The following is a 16,005-nucleotide window of genomic DNA, read 5'->3' on the forward strand; positions in this document are numbered from 1 at the left end:
GAGGTGGCTCTAAAACACAAAAAAAGTCACGAAAAAGCATCCATCCATCTTCCAAACTAGTGCTTGAATGAACTGGAGCCTATCCCAGCTGACATTTTGGTAAGAGAAATGGGGTACATGTTGAACTGGTCACCCACCAATTGCAAATTAACATTGCCAAACGACCAGTCAATTATTTGACTATATTGTGCCCTTTAAAGACTAGCGACCAGTTGACTGGCAACCAATCCAGCATGTATTCTTCTCATCTGGGATAGGATCCAGCTCAGCCTCCACCCTGAAAAGCAAGCACCATAGAAAACAAATTGATTGCACTGCTAATGAAGTTCCTGTGAGTGCAATAGGTTTTCAAAATATATTGATGTAAATATAGTACATGTAGGACTGAGGGCCAAAAATTGATTGATAGATGTTTAGGTTATAAATCAAGGTTTTAAGTGCAAAAATCCATCCTAAGTCACCACAAGAGTGGTCCATGAAGTCCTCTGGCGTCGAGGTTGCCTACTGCCTGCAACAAAAGACCGTTTGTAGGGCGACTGGCATGGAGCAACTTTCTCCTTTTCTCTGCTTTTGGAACACCTGCGAGCCCAGAAGGACCAGAATAACATAATGACAGCCTTGTTCGCACGGGAAATGATGCCTTTCCTGTCGCATGGCTAAGATTAGCATACACACGCGCACTCTTGCTCTCTCTGCGGCCAGGAGCAAAACTTCCCTAAGAAAGACTTTTGAAGTCCACGTCACCAAAGGTTTTTTATTTTGGTGGGAGAAGTGGAGCATGTAAAAAATACGTTAGACATCAAGTACACCTCAAGTCAAAATAAACACAATTAGAAAAATATACAGTGGAACAGAACAGCAGACTAAAAACGTGTACAGGGACGGGTGGAGGGGTAGATTGCAGCGGCTGGATGTCTAAGCAGTCATGAGGTGTGCAGCAGCTACGTAATAGAAACAAACACAACTTAACAGACTTGGCCTTTTACGCAGAACCCAGCAAAATGGCAGGAAAATTTTGCATAGTAATCCCAAGGCTTTTCCAATAGTGTATACACCTTTGTCTTTTATCCTGCTAAAATTCCTGCATCCGTCTTTTTCTTTTATACAGAGATCCTGCTAATTTCCTGCATTTGAATTTTAACAAAATATCTAGTATTTATCTGTAGTATTTTTTTCCACATTTACAGAGATACGGTAAAATTCCTCCACTGGTTCAATAACAGAAAAAGCCAGAATCAATCCACCTTTGTCTTTTCTGCAAAAATTCTGCTAAATTTCTGCATTGGTATGATAACAAAAAGAAGCAAATTTTCCCACCTTTTCCTTTTACACAGAGATCCTGCTAAATTCCTGCATCATTTGGCAACAAAATATCCACTTTGCCTTTTACTAAGAGATTTCCGCGTCGGAGCCAAAACAGAAGATCTCACGTTTGTCTACTGTTGCCTTTTCGCACAGAACCCAGCAAAGGCAGCATATTGATACAACTGTGTGGGTGTTCACACAGCGACACATCATCCCGCTGTCCAAATATCATATGTATTAGATGTATAAAACATTTGCCAACAGCAACAGTTGCCTTTGACACAAAAGGGTGGGAGAAGTGTGGCGTAATACCCTTTCATAATTTGGACACCCGGCATCAGTTACGGCTCTACCGCGTACCCAAGGCCGAAAATTACCAGTGTCTGGTGTGACGCATAAAATCCGTTGTTAGATAAATGCTTTCAACACAACATGGCGAGAGAGGTGAAATGGGTGTTAATAAACGGCATTGCGGAATTTCCTTTCTCCGGAAAGGTGGAAAATTGCTGGGTCGACTTTGTCCAAACCAACTTCGGGCGCTGGTGCCATTAACACAGAAGAGCGGCGCTGAAAAGATGGAAAATGGCAGTGTGAAAAGGGCCTTTGAGTCCTGTGGAACAGTTCAGGGACAGGACGGGCTGGGGGTTTCTCAGAAGAGACAGTTCATGCACTTGACGGCTTTGCTGCCGTAGTCGACGCATTCGGGCCCGATGCACTGGCAGCAGGCGTTGTGGAACCAGCGGTACTTGGAGCCGCCCATGGACTCGCAGTACAATTTGCACTGGCGGATGGACACGCAGTCGTCAAAGTACACCACCGTGCACATGTTCTCTGCGGGAGAAGAAGCCGGGAAAACAGGGTTGTTGTTGTTTTTTTTAAACAAACCTTATCTTCTCACATCTCATATTAAAAGCACTGGTGAAAGTTTTCCAGATCTGTCTTTTTTTTTTAGGCTAGGGGGTCTCAGCAACCTTTTCTGTCAAAAAATATTTTCGGTCAAATAAATAACCAAAAATCTGTTTGGAGGCACAAAATATTTGAACGTTGTGTGATGAAGGAAGCAAGTGTGTTAGTATTAGTCTAATGTACTGAGGGCCCAACAGCTAATTAGAGTTGCACCATAACAGAAAAATATGCAACATATAAAACTTTGAGATTATTTTCTTCTACTTTTTGTCTTATGGTTTGGGATTTCTTTTTTATTTTTTGGTAATTGTTAAACATCTTTAGACTTTGCTGCATTTCTGTCAAATTTCTGACTGTTGTGGCAATTTTTTGGACATATTACACTCATTTTCTGCCTCTAGTCTTCCGTTTTTGGACATTTTATGGCTCTTTTTGCAATTTTTGTCTGCCTTTTCTGCTATCAGTTTTCTGACATTTTTGCCAATTTTGTGGACAATTTATTGGAATTTGGGTGATTTTTTTCTTGGACATTTTATTGTTACTCTGAACGTTTTCTTTTCCCCCTTTTTTTATTCAATTCTCTGACGTTTTTGGTAATTTTATGGATATATTACGCTAATTTTCTGCCTCTCGTCTTCCTTTTTTTGGACATTTTATGGCTCTATTGGCATTTTTGTCTGCCTTTTTTGCTATCAATTTTCTGATATTTTTTGCCAATTTTGGGGACATTTTATGATAATTTGGGGGATTTTTTCTTTTGTTTGTGGACATTTTATGGTTACTCTGAATGTTTTGTTTTCTGTGTGTGTGTGTGTGTGTGTGTGTTTTTTATTCAATTCTCTGACTTTTTGATAATTTTATGGACATATAATTTTCTGCCCTTCGTCTTCCTTTTTTGGACATATGGCTCTTTTTTTTGGCATTTTTGTCTGCCTTTTTTGCTATCAATTTTCTGACATATTTTGCCAATTTTGTGGACATTTTATGCAATTTTTGGGCATTTTCTTCATTTGTTTTTGTTTATGGTTTCTCTGAACGTTTTGTTTTCTGTGTTTTTTTTTATTCAATTCTCTGACATTTTTGATAATTTTATGGACATTTTATGGTAATTTTCTGCTTTTTGGACATTTTTAGGTACAGTATTTTTATTTTTTTTAAATTTTTCATTTACCTCTCTTCTTTCTTTTTCTAACAATTTATAAATTTGGACTCATTTGGTTCATGGCATTTTTTGAATGTTTATTAATTGTATCAATAATAAGTTTAAAGAATATTTTACCTAAGAAATTAAAATAAATACAATTTTAAAAAAAAACTTTTGAAATTCTACAATTTTTTTTCCAGATTCACAGAAACCCACAGGAAAGGGCTCCAGAGCCGCAGGTTGCAGACCTCTGGTTTAGGCAATATGTTGGTAAGATGAAGAAATGAAAGGGATTTTTTTTTTGGTCAAAATACACAATGAACTACGTAAAACTATGTCATATTAAAGCCTCTTGCAAGTGATTTCCAGATCTGTCATTATTTAGTCAATAAGTCCTCAAAAGAAGAACAAAGGATGAGATATCTATTATTGCGTTGAAATTTTGCTTAATGACCTCGTTTACTACAAAAATTCAATTTGCAATAAAACCAATTGACTCATCCGAATAATGGTTCTCTAGATCATTTTCCAGATCTGTACAATATTAGTTATATATTATTATTATTATATAATATTTAGTCCTAAGATAATGCAATGACAAAACATAAAAAAAAAAAAAAAAAATCATACAAAAATGTCAAAATTCATTTCGCCACAACTTCATCGACTCATGAGTCATATTAAAGCCATCGAGGAATGCTTTCCACAACTGTAATTATTTTCTTAACATTTGACCACGAGTTGAAATAATGAAAAGATAAAAAAACAACAACAAAAAAAACTCACCTTGCACATCGTAGCTAGCGTGGATGCTGTTAGCGGGTACCGACACGTTCTGGTGCGGGCCGTCCAGCGACTCCAGGAAGGAGACCAGGTTCTCGTGGTGAGACAGCTCCTCGGCCACGGGGAAGGAGACCACCATCATGTTGACGGGAGCGTCGCCCTCGGTCAGGGCACGGAAGAGTGACGGGATGGGCCGGTGCAGCTCCTCCACCGTGCTCTTGGACGTGGCAGGAGAATCGCTGTAGTTCTTGGGATTACACATCCCTGAGGAAGATGAGAACAATTACACTCATTTATCTGTACACTACTGATGTTATTTAATACATTATAGAAGGAGGCATTTTAGAGCAAATACTCAATATTATTCTTTTTTTATCCTGAAATTTTACAGCATTTACAACATTTAACAACATCATTGTATGCCTGCCACAAACATTTCCAGGCCACATAAGTCCATTTGTACGAAACCTATATAAATAAAGGTGACTTGACTAAACCACTCATGACCTTTTCCCAGCCTACTAGCGTCTTCTCTTGGTGGAAAGTTGATACTACAGTCAGTGAGGTTTTCCTTGTTAGGGGCACATCTCATTTGGTGTCGCCATTCGCCACTGTAATGTTTGGCATACTTTTTACATCTGATCCTTTCCGGATGCATCCCACTCATTTCTATAGGGGTTTGCTGCCGGTAATGACCTACATGGATTTTAAAGTTTAATGTATTTTTTTTTTTTATTTTGATGTATTTTACTGACTTCATGACTTGGATTTGAACCTTAGTCCCCAGTGTCAAAGGCAGCAATCCATCACATTGCTCAGCGGCAAGATAACGTGTTTTTACTTTACTAGCATCACTAATTGGAAAGTACTGCATGGTGTTTGTAAACTAGATATTATTTTAAAGGGATTACATCACAGTATTTTAAGCCCTTCCAGTTAACTATAGGCATATAATTAACTCTTACCTTTGACACCATGGTGATATAATTTTTATGAAATATTAGGTGTTTTGCTGGTTATTTTTCTAACGCAGAAGTAAAACGGCCAATCAGTAAAACCCCGCCTCTCCCCGTGTGATTGCCACGCCCCCGGCGAGCCGACTGCAGTCTGCTGTTGGAGCTCTACGTTTGAGCACTCCTCTGAACGCAAGCCATCAATTCTTCAGTCAACATTTCAAACACAACGGCTCCTTGCCGCAAAAAATCGCGGCGGAGGAGGGGACGAGAGGGTAGAAGAGAGAGGAAAGAAGGAAGAAGACAGAAAAAAAAACTTGAGTAGGTTGCAAACCGTGGCCCTGCTGCTTATAGGGCAAGTGCACTAACCACTTATACCATTTGTTCAGTTAGGTTCAGCAGCACAAAAGTTTTACTTGTAGTTGACACAAGTGTCAGCCAGAACCAACGTCCAATTGTCATTGCACTTTGGCATTACAAATGTGAAGGATAATTAATTGCTTTGATTTCATTTGGACAGAATGTTTACTGATAGAGGCTACTTTGTGGTGGAAGTTTCAGAGAAAGTTGTCCGCATCGGCGTTGCGGGGGTGAGTCCACACCTAACGACGTCACAAAGTGTTAACAGCTCGTTTTCTCAGGGTAGTAGGGGCTGGTGCTTGGAGAGCAGAATGACCTAGAATTTCTCAGAGAGGGGTGAATGGAGGAAAAGACCACTTTGGTCACATATTCGGTGAGGAATTAGCATTTTAACATGGCTAAAAGCTCCAAAAAATTGGTTTTTCACATTGCTGTCCATTTAAAGGATTACTTCACTTATTTAGCCCATTATAGCAATAAAAAGTTAATATTTTGTCTATAATTAATTTGATACGTTCATTATTTTTCTCGTACCAATAGTACCTTTCAAAACACATTTTGTAACTTGCTGTTGTCTGAAAATGACGTCACAAGGGCTCAGGTAACCAATCACAGCTCACCTGTTTTCTCGGTTTGGTCACGTGACATTTACAAGCTGAGCTGTGATTGGTTACCTGAGCCCTTGTGATGTCATTTTCAGTCGACAGCAAGTTGCAAAATGCGTTTTGAAAGGTACTATTTGTACATTACAAATAATGAAAACATCAAATTTATTATAGGCAAAATATTAATGTTTGCCAAAAATGGCTAAATAAGTAAAGTATCCCTTTAAGATGTGTGAAAGTTGGAAATGGAAACTAATTTGCGCAAGAAAGCTAAACACATCTACCACATCGCAATGCAGAGCCCCGGTCGTTTATTCAATGAAAGTTATTAGGATAATCAATTCTAAAATGATGTGACAGCACTAAAAAAAACAAAAAACAAAACAAAACAAAAAAAAACGCACAATATTCATAAAATTATCCATTTGAAATCTACAACAGTAATTTAAAAAAATTACTATTTTTTTTACTTTAATGTTTTGGATTTTGACAAAATGTGAATTTGACAATATGTTTAATTAAGATAGCTCATGTGTTGGGTGAAGCAGCATGTGGCTCATTTGGCAAAGTTGTTACTTTTTGAATTTAAAAAAAATTATGTAATATCTCCAGACATTTTTTATGAAAAAGCAACTTTTCAATTGATTTGTAAAAGCCTTTAAAAAAAAAAAAAAAAAAAAAAAAAAACTTTTTCCACTTTATTTTTCAACCCCATAATAATAAAATAAACTAAAAACATACAGTACTAATAACATTGGTGAAGCAGCATGTTGTTCACCCGGTTATTTTCAACTCCAGTTCCGAGTAACCATAAATAACGCTATCAGACATCAGCTCAAAACCTTTTGTAGTGATTTTGTGTACTGCATTCTGTGCTCTCTTCTACACTATCGCATCTCCCCGTTCTCGTAATTTGTGGTGTTATCGCCACAACGCTCACCGACGCAGTCGCAGCACTCCTCCCACAGGTTCCCCAGGCACAGCATGCACTCCTTGCAGCACGAACAGTTGCCATTGGTGGGCCGACACTGGCACAACTCCTACGCACAAAACAAAAAGCAAAGTGGGATAAAAGAGACAAAATGGATGCCACGTGTCAAGTAAGACCATGTGATTCGCCAATCAGTAAATACATTGTTAATGAAACGGGGGGAAAAAAGTGTATTACTCGCCACTGTCACACTCAAGGCCCAAAATTTAATTTCAAATAGCTTTTATTTTGAAATGCCGTCTCAGTAGAATCTGAATCTGAATTTGAAATCAAATTCCAGAAAAATGCTGTCATACTTTCTGAGTGACCTGCTACTCAAGGCTCCAAATGTGATTTCAAGTTCAACTGACTTTTATTTTGAAAATTCCACTTAGCAGAATGCTGCGATAGAGCCCAAGATCCCGCATTTTTATTTTGAAACTAGCCCCAGGATTTATCATAGTTCAATAGAGAACGGCATCTCCAGGTCATCTTTGTTCTCTGGGGGGAACCAAACACTCGTCATTTACACTCCTCCACCAAGTCGACTCATTTAGCTGGACTCCCCCCAAGGAGAGGTGGAGGGGTCGTGTTTGTATATGTAGTGTAAGTGGGGGAGGGACGTCTACTTTGATTGGCTTGTGTTTTGTTTGAATGTTGAGATGTTCAACTCTGAGCCTCAGCTGCCTCATATTTGGTAACTGGAAACAATTCTTACTGGGTTGTTTTCACACATACATGCTGGTATTTCTCATCAAGAATCAATGGATTGCCATTTACTTTCTATGACGCTAACTAGGTCTGCTTTAGCTCTGAGCCACAGGTTCTTCACATTGGAGCTTAAGAGGGTATATGCCACGGAAGAGGAGGGACGTGATTTTGCACAGCAGTTTGTTTCCGGTCTGGGTTGCGAACGCGCAACCAAAGGGGCACAAAGTCGAAAGCACAAGTATTTTTGACGCAGTCCATACGTCGCAAACCGAACCGGAAACAAACTGATGTGCAAAAACATTCACACCTCTTCCGTGGCATATACCCCATTAAAGAACATTAATCAAACTGTAACCATACTGCTTTCATACTCACGCATGTGGCGATTCCGCAACAAGAATCAATCGGCTATTTATTTTCTATTGTGATGAATGGTTAGTGTTAGCTCTGAACCTCAGGTTCCTCATACCAAACCTTTCAGTAAAGGCTATGAATTGAATTGTGACTACACTACATTCGATTTGTATACTTTTATATTTCAAAATGTTAATACAGTGGTTTTCACCCCCGGTCATCGAGTACCCCTATGCAGCCTGTTTTCCGTGTCTCCCCCAGCCAACACAGCTGTGGATCGTTATCAGGCTTCATGCAGAGCTTGCTGATAAGCTGATCGTTTCAAACACCTGTGTTGGCTGAGAGAGACGAGCAAAACAGGCTGGATAGAGGTACTCGAGGACCGCGGTTGAGAACTACTGTGCTAATACGTACTTCTTAACATTACATTGACTAGTTAGCTTTAGCGCTGAGCCTCAGGTTCCTCTTTTTGGGGGCCTTTGAGTGAAGACGGCAGATTAAACCACAGCTGGTTAACTTTAGCTCTGAGCCTGGAGTACCTCTGCCTGCCTTTTCTGTGCATGTTTTGTTTTCATTCCTCAACACTTGATAACTTTCCAAATATGGAACAAGGCTTCTGCAGATTGATGCAGCAGCATGAGGCGCAGTGAGGGGTGAAGGAGAGGGGAAAGTGTAGCCATGTTCTGTTCCCCAGGTGTTTTCTCTCCCCCCCGCCCTACTTCTTTCTCCCGCCTCCCTCATAGCGGTGACCTTGACTCGGAGGAATGTGCTCTCTTGTTCTGCCTCGGGTAAGAAAGAAAGCAAGAGGAGGAGATGGGGAGGAAGGCAGGGGGGTGCACTTTGGGGGCGGTGCTGAAATCTTCTGGAAGGTTCACCCACTTTTTCTCTGCCACCTTTAACGGACTCTAACCAAGCTTCCGTTTTGGTTCTGAACAAATTAGCCGTGAGTGAACTGTTAAGAAGTTGAACCAGTAGCTTTCCACCTCCAGAGGTAGCATCGGAACCATAGCAGAGTACTTCACAATAAAAGCCCAAGCTTCTAACCCAAGAAAACATGGGTGCATTCTGTGCGAGGATTTCAAAAATAAAAGCCTAAGATGTCACATAGACAAATGAGAGCATTCTGTTAGTGAGAGATTTCAAAATAAAAGGCTAAAGTGTCACCAAGGAAATGTGAGCGTTCAGTTGTGTGTGTGTGTGTGGGGGGGGGGGGGGGGGGGGGGGTTTCAAAGAAAAAGTCAAGTCAGTGAGGAAAACATGAACACATTATAACTGTTTTCAAAATAAAAACCTAGATGTCACCCAGTCAAAACGAGAATGTTTTCATTTCACAATAAAAGCTTAAGATGTCCCCCAAGCAATATACACTTCTTGGGAGAGATTTCAAATGCAAAGACCTCTGACAAAACATTTGGGGCATTTGCAAAGTTGTTGGAGGTTTTCAAAATAAAAGTCGACAAATATTCTGCTGAAGGCGAATTCAAAGTAAAACCCCAAGAAGTTACCCAGGCTATATTAGTTACCTGCTGGGTGGTGAGTTTCAAAATAAAAGCTCAAATTATCTTCCAGGCAATATGAAAATGTAGTTCAGGGTGGGGATTTCAAAATAAAAACTACAGGTGTCACCTAGACAATATTAGTGCATTTTGCTTCAAGAGATTTGAAATGAAAAGCCCTCTGAAATCGTATTTGAGGCATTTGCATTCCCAACAAGTGGAGTGCTTAATGCTGGCGGTTGATGTCAAAATAAAAGCTCAAGCTGTCACCCGGGCAATATCAGCATGCTCTCAGTGGTTTGGGCTTTTTTTTTTTTTTTTTTCTGGACTGGAAACACATTTGGGTCTTTTACATTCAAATGTGACCAAACTTCCTGGGTAACATCTTCAGGTTGTTAGAAATGAACTGAAAAGTAAAGACAAAAAAAGTGGAATAAATATCTTTCAGGGCTTTAGTGTAACACGCAAATGGAAGCTGGCCCTGGCTTTGAAGTGTTTTTAATTTCCTCTTCTGAGTCGTCTGGACTGCAGCTGCGAGCAGGCGACACAATCAAGGCCTCACCTAGTGACAGCTAGCAAGTTGGTGTCGACGAGGTCGCGGAAGCTACCGCAGTGGGTGATGACTCATCGGGCAACACGAAAAAAGAAAAAGAAAAGAACGAAGAAAAAGAAGGAAAAAAAAGCCACCTGGAAGCAGCGAGAGGGAAAAGCGGGCCGGCAGATGTTTTGGATCGGGACTAAAGTGAATCCAGAGGGAAAACAAGCCGGCTGGTTGGAGACGCTCGGAAAACATGGGCTCAACCGGCTGCTGACGGATTCAATTAGCATCAGCGCTAACGCGGCGGCCAACTATTTTTAACATCCAAATATTTACAGCGCTCTGCTTCAAAGTGAAAGATGTCACAATACTACAAGAGTTGACCTCCAACAAGGCCCAAACACGCAAGTTGGAAAAAGATGCTACATAAACACCACAAATGCTTGTTCAGTGTTCACCGCCATGAGATTGGACAGAGAGACGGTAAATTTCGGGACATGTTGCCATGGAAGCGGATGTGTTTTGCCAATCTGGATCACAAATGGGTGAAAAAGATCAACAACCATTTTGAAAAATATTCCTCCATATTGCGATTCAATATTCTATTGTTATTTTCAGGTCATCTTCTCATCTATATTTAACACAAGCAAACACACAAACACGTACGCACACTCTCATGTAGCCAGACATTAACATACAAACTCTCTCGCACAACATCAATCTTTAACACAGACATAATTTCTCACACTCTAAGTTCACATTCACACAACGTTGTTGCGTATACTCTACAAAACACACTCACAAACTCTCACACACATACTTTCTCACACTCACACCATCACCCACGCACACACACACACACACACACTCACAATCTCTCGTCTACATGCATTAATTGTAGCATACACTCACAGACATGCACATTCGCACAAACACACTTGCTCAGTCACATTCATACGCTCACATTTCAAACACTCTCATACCTACCACACACATACACTTTCTCACCCTCTCTCGCATTCTCTTACCTACAATTAGTGTAACAGACTTACATACATTCACTTTCTCACATTCACGCTCCATCACTCACACACATGCTCTCTCTCACGCTCACATCCACTCTCTCTCTCATTCTCACTCTCTCTCTCACTCACTCACCCCCTCTCTCTCTCACACACACTCTCATTCTCACATACTCTCTCGCACAAACACACTCTCACATTCGCACTCTCTCTCTCTCATCACCACCACCATCTCTCACTTGCATACATTTATTGTAGCATACACTCACAGGCATGCACACTCGCACAAACACACTTCCTCAGTCACATTCATATTCTCACACTCTCACCCTCTCTCAAACAAACAATGTAACAAACTTACATAGATTCACTTTCTCACATTCACGCTCCATCACTCACACACTCTCTCTCACACTCACACATTTGCGCTCTCTCTCTCTCTCTCTCAGCACCACCATCTCTCATTTACATACATTTATTGTACCATACACTCACAGGCATGCACACTCGCACAAGCACACTTGCTCAGTCACATTCATACTCTCACATTTCAAACACTCTCACCCTCTCTTACACAAGCACTTAATGTAACAGACTTACACACATTCACTTTCTCACATTCACACTCCATCACTCACACATACGCTCTCTCTCACACTCACAGCCTCTCTCTCATTCTCTCATTCTCACACACTCACTCACACTCTCTCATTCTCACACACTCACTCTCTCGCACACTCTGTCTCTCACATTCACAGTCTTTTACACTCACTTATTGTAACGGACACACGCACACATGCAAACTCTCATGATCAGACACTCTCCGCTACACACACTCACACAAACTGCTTCTCTCACTCTCTAACACGCACAATACACCTTCTCACACACACTCTGTCTCTCTAATGCGCACATAAACAAAAACACACACACAAGCAGGAGTCGAATCTGACCAAATTCAGTGTGACAGGTGGCAGAAAGCCAAGCAAACAGCTCATGCGGGAACATCACATCGGCTGATTTCACTTGCTGTCCCATCATGCACTGGAGCTTGATACACGCACAGATGTGGCAGACGGGAAGTGACGCCTCATGATCATCACTGGCTCAAAACCCAGCCCTCCCTCCACATTCCATCTTGCTGCTGGGTCCAAACTCCTGACAAGGCTGGCAGATGTTGGCGGAAAAAACGGTGGGCGTGACTACTTGGCCGCTCTCTCAACAAGTTTGCCGTTGAAAGGAGTTACAACGTGACGTTGACCTACAAGAAGTTGGGCTACAGAGTACAAGCACTCTTTTAGCCATGATTGTTATGCTCAGACAATAACGGTATTAAAACAAGAGTTCAGAACAAACTCTTCTGCCTTTTTCTTCTAACTGAAGACTTGACACGCTTCACGGCACAACTTTGGTCCCCTTGTTGTGCCGAAAGCTACAGTCACTGTCCAACAAGCAATTTATAGCCTACACCCGACTATTTTCTGCCTTCTCAATTTGTAGAGTTGTAACAGATGAGGGATGTCACCTTCTACATTCACCGTGTTTGTTTCTGTCCTACATGAACTCGTATCACAGCTGTAACCGAGGCGGGACAATCCAGTTTTCCATGATGTGCATTTTGCTGGCTAAAGAGGCAGGATCGGCATTTACCTGGATGAGGCACTTGCTGACGTCGCTGGCGCACAGAGCTTTGTTGCAGCCGGAGGTGAGAGACAGCGCCGAGAGGAGGACGAGGAGCGTGACGGTGACAGTGGCGGCAGAGGCGGGACGGATCAGCTGACCAGGCCTCATCCTGACGGCTCACCTGCACGGCACTGGAACACCTTCTGCGATGACACGGCACAGGCGGGACAAACCTCGACAAGTGTGCAATGGCGGATTTTTCCACTCTTCTGTATAAAAGAGGTGTTTGTTTGGATCGCATTGTTTTAACGGTGTTAAGTTTAATTAAGACCTGACAACAGCATCTCATGCACTAATAAGGATGTCCATGAATGTAACATTAGACTTGATTAAGATAGATAGATAGATAGATAGATAGATAGATAGATAGATAGATAGATAATAACAGAGAGATGGTTATATAATTTGGGATTTATATGGACAATTCAACTAATTTGTAATTCAAACAGTCCCTATCAGACACTAGACGTGATTTAGGGAGCTACATACAGTATTTTAATAGACATATAACTACACTCACCTAAACTTTTAACAACAATGATTTCATACGGTCCCTGAACTTAAAGCAACACCAGTGCATGATGAACAATTAAAGTAGTAGAATTCGACGTAGTAGTTGTAGAAGAAATACAAAAGTAGTGGTGGAATACAAGAAGAGGAACAACAACAAACATCTGGCAACATCAGCTCCAGTCTCGCGGATTTCCACACAAACATGTACCTTTTCGTTCTCACTCCTTTCCCCGCTCTATAACTATAAATGCCGCCGCATTGTTTTTTTTCTTCTCACACACAACGTGCGCTCGAAGCGAAGTTTTAAAATGGTTGAAAACTCACCAGGGCGCGCTGAGAAGTCGTTTCTTTTCGAGTGGTTCGGTTCGGTTCGAACGGTGAATGTGTGTGCGTGCGTGTGGGCTAACAAGGGGCGTCAGATTCAGGCCTTAAAGGCACACGCTCATTTTGCTCCTCAGCTCCCACGCGTGGGCTCCACAACGATGAGGAAGAAGAGGAAGGCTGTGGGGGAGGTCCGAGGCGATTAGAGGAGTGTCACTAGTATCTAACAAGTTGTAAAGAATCGGAACTAAAAACAACACGGTTGTTGTTGTCGCCCCCTCCCGCCTTTTTGTCTTCGGGCGACCTGCTGTGACGTCACATCACCTGCTGCGCAATTCCTGTCCACTTCCGATGACGGTCAGCATCCGCTTTTTATTTTAATAAATTATGCTAAATTAAACCCTACAAGTTAGAATCGGTTGTGTATTTCACGTCTGTTATTATTTTATAACGCGAGTCATAACACAGTACTGAGCTGTGCGCACCACCTGCTGGCGATGTTTTTTACTGCAAACTGATCGGACATCTGTTTTAAATTAGCACTGCCATATTTCATGTCATTTATATAACAGCTCTATTTCAAAAGGATATAATTATGAAGCAAAGTTTGGTCACAATGGCGAAAGTTTTATAACAATGTTTACACTCGCCAATTCATTTCTACATTTAAAATTATACAAATTCCAGAAATTATTCACAACTAATTTCTATGCAAACTATACAAATGCATTTACAATCTTTTAATATAATAAAACTATTTTACTATTAATTTAGTTTTCAATAAAAATATTTTTGATGTAATTCAAATTATTCCCTATTCAAATGCAAATAATTATACAGGGGAAAAACAAAACTAAGGAGTATTCATTTACAGTCTAAATTGAAAATACAATTACGCAGGAAAATTCAAGAAAATTTAAAACCCAATTTGTATGTAAAACGAATAAATTTATACAAAAAAAAATTCAAATTCAGTTTACATTTAAAAGGAAAATATAATTACACTGGTAAAGTTTATAAATGTAGTTAAAATTATTACTTTAAATATTTAAATCAAAAGGCATGTTGAAGGTTTTTCTACAACTTCATATGCATGGATCCCTATTAAAAGTTGGCTAAAGAAAGTCATGTTTACTAAAAAAATAAAAATCCCAGCACAAGCAAGCTTTAGTTTCACAACAAATAAAATTTATTCAATTATATATTACAAGTATGTACAGGTCATGTAACAAGTAAATATTAAAATAGACATTTTTTTTTTAGAACTATCGTTCATCAAAAGGCATTGTTATGTTGAAAAAATAGCTTTTTGCTGTGACTTTATGTTGAAACTTTTTTTTTTTTTTTTTACTTCCTCGCTCTCCTCCACGACTCGAACGCACACACGGGATAGCACGCATAGACGCGCGCACGTGCACACACACACAAAATAACCGGAGGAGGCGAGAACACGCGGGAATAATAAAAGAAATACTGGGGGTGGGAAATGGGGGGGGAAAAAAGGCATGCACAGCGTCAAATTGTGACGGGAGAAAACACGGTAAGAAAAAAAAAAAAAAAAAAGACTGAAAAGCACACAAGGACATCACGGACAAAGAGGAAAACACTGAAAACAAACACTTTGGTCCATTAAAACAGGAGACGTTTACAATCAAAATATCTAGTACTTTTTTTGTTGGTTTGTTTTTGCACAGCGCTTCTTAAAACAATAATAATAATTACACTTTTTTTTTTTTTTTTTTTGCTATGTACAAATGCACAAGTTCTTGTATGTATAAAATAAGTTAAAAAAAAATAAGAGCACAATCTGTACACAAAAGTATCCACACTCAACTTTTTGACGTTTGTGTGTGTGCATGTGTACGTGTGTAAGTGACCCTGCTTAACGCGACAGAAGGTGGCGCTGAAGGGTCGGCGTCCTATTTGGCGTTCTGTTTGGCGCCCCTGCTTCCTGCGCTGGCCGACCTTTGGGCCTCCTGGACCGGCATCCCGCTGGTCCTAAGTGCTCCCCACCGCTGTCGGTTGAGTACACCGCCCCTTTAAGTGCTTCACATTTTGGTGACCGTGGGCGTGGCTTTGCTCATATGGGTGTGAGGTCGAAGTCGTCGTTGACCTCCACCAGCGGGATGTAGAACTCGGGGATCTCGAAGATGCTGGTGGACTTGTAAGTGGCCGGTTCGAGCTCCTGGAGTTTGAGCTGCCATTCCAGACGCTGCACGGCATTTAGCGCCGCCGCCTCGTGCTGCTGACGCATAAGCAGGCACGTCTGGGAAGTGCAGACAATAGTCATTTTATTATTTACAATACATACACAACAATTATCAAATAATATGTTCACTCT

General features: G+C 40.7%; 2 protein-coding genes across 5 annotated transcripts in view; both read right to left on the bottom strand.

The window, feature by feature from the left end:
• Positions 1-734: 734 nt before the first annotated feature.
• Positions 735-13,997, bottom strand: twsg1a (twisted gastrulation BMP signaling modulator 1a). 3 transcript variants are annotated; one of them, XM_077525792.1, is made up of 5 exons: positions 13,668-13,997; positions 12,798-12,970; positions 6,997-7,096; positions 4,142-4,402; positions 735-2,136 (listed from the first exon to the last, which is right to left on the bottom strand). In XM_077525792.1, exons 2-5 carry the CDS (start codon positions 12,936-12,938, stop codon positions 1,955-1,957), a joined length of 684 nt encoding a protein of 227 aa, XP_077381918.1. In that variant the 5' UTR covers positions 12,939-12,970; positions 13,668-13,997; the 3' UTR covers positions 735-1,954. The 3 variants fall into 3 exon arrangements, with proteins under 3 accessions (XP_077381918.1, XP_077381917.1, XP_077381919.1); XM_077525791.1 differs by having other exon boundaries at positions 12,798-12,973; XM_077525793.1 differs by lacking the exon at positions 13,668-13,997 and adding an exon at positions 13,552-13,639 and having other exon boundaries at positions 12,798-12,973.
• An 833-nt stretch (positions 13,998-14,830) lies between these two features.
• The window catches only part of ankrd12 (ankyrin repeat domain 12), a 43,324-nt gene continuing 42,149 nt past the window's right edge, over positions 14,831-16,005 (bottom strand). For both annotated transcript variants that reach the window (XM_077525794.1, XM_077525795.1), the window contains one exon: positions 14,831-15,930. In XM_077525794.1, coding sequence (XP_077381920.1) covers positions 15,745-15,930 — 186 coding nt within the window. In that variant the 3' untranslated portion in view covers positions 14,831-15,744. The remainder of the gene's footprint in view (positions 15,931-16,005) is intronic.

The sequence above is a fragment of the Festucalex cinctus genome, chromosome 1 (genome assembly GCF_051991245.1).
Source record: "Festucalex cinctus isolate MCC-2025b chromosome 1, RoL_Fcin_1.0, whole genome shotgun sequence".
Lineage (NCBI taxonomy): Eukaryota > Metazoa > Chordata > Actinopteri > Syngnathiformes > Syngnathidae > Festucalex > Festucalex cinctus.

What these genes read in the sequence shown, in the direction of transcription:
- twsg1a (XM_077525792.1), bottom strand. Translation starts at nt 12,938, where the DNA reads ATGAGGCCTGGTCAGCTGATCCGTCCCGCCTCTGCCGCCACTGTCACC. An exon ending in GGAGTGCTGCGACTGCGTCG is followed by an intron (nt 4,403 to 6,996) that starts GTGAGCGTTGTG and finishes CATCTTCCTCAG; the next exon opens with GGATGTGTAATCCCAAGAAC. An exon ending in CGCTAGCTACGATGTGCAAG is followed by an intron (nt 2,137 to 4,141) that starts GTGAGTTTTTTT and finishes CTTCTCCCGCAG; the next exon opens with AGAACATGTGCACGGTGGTG.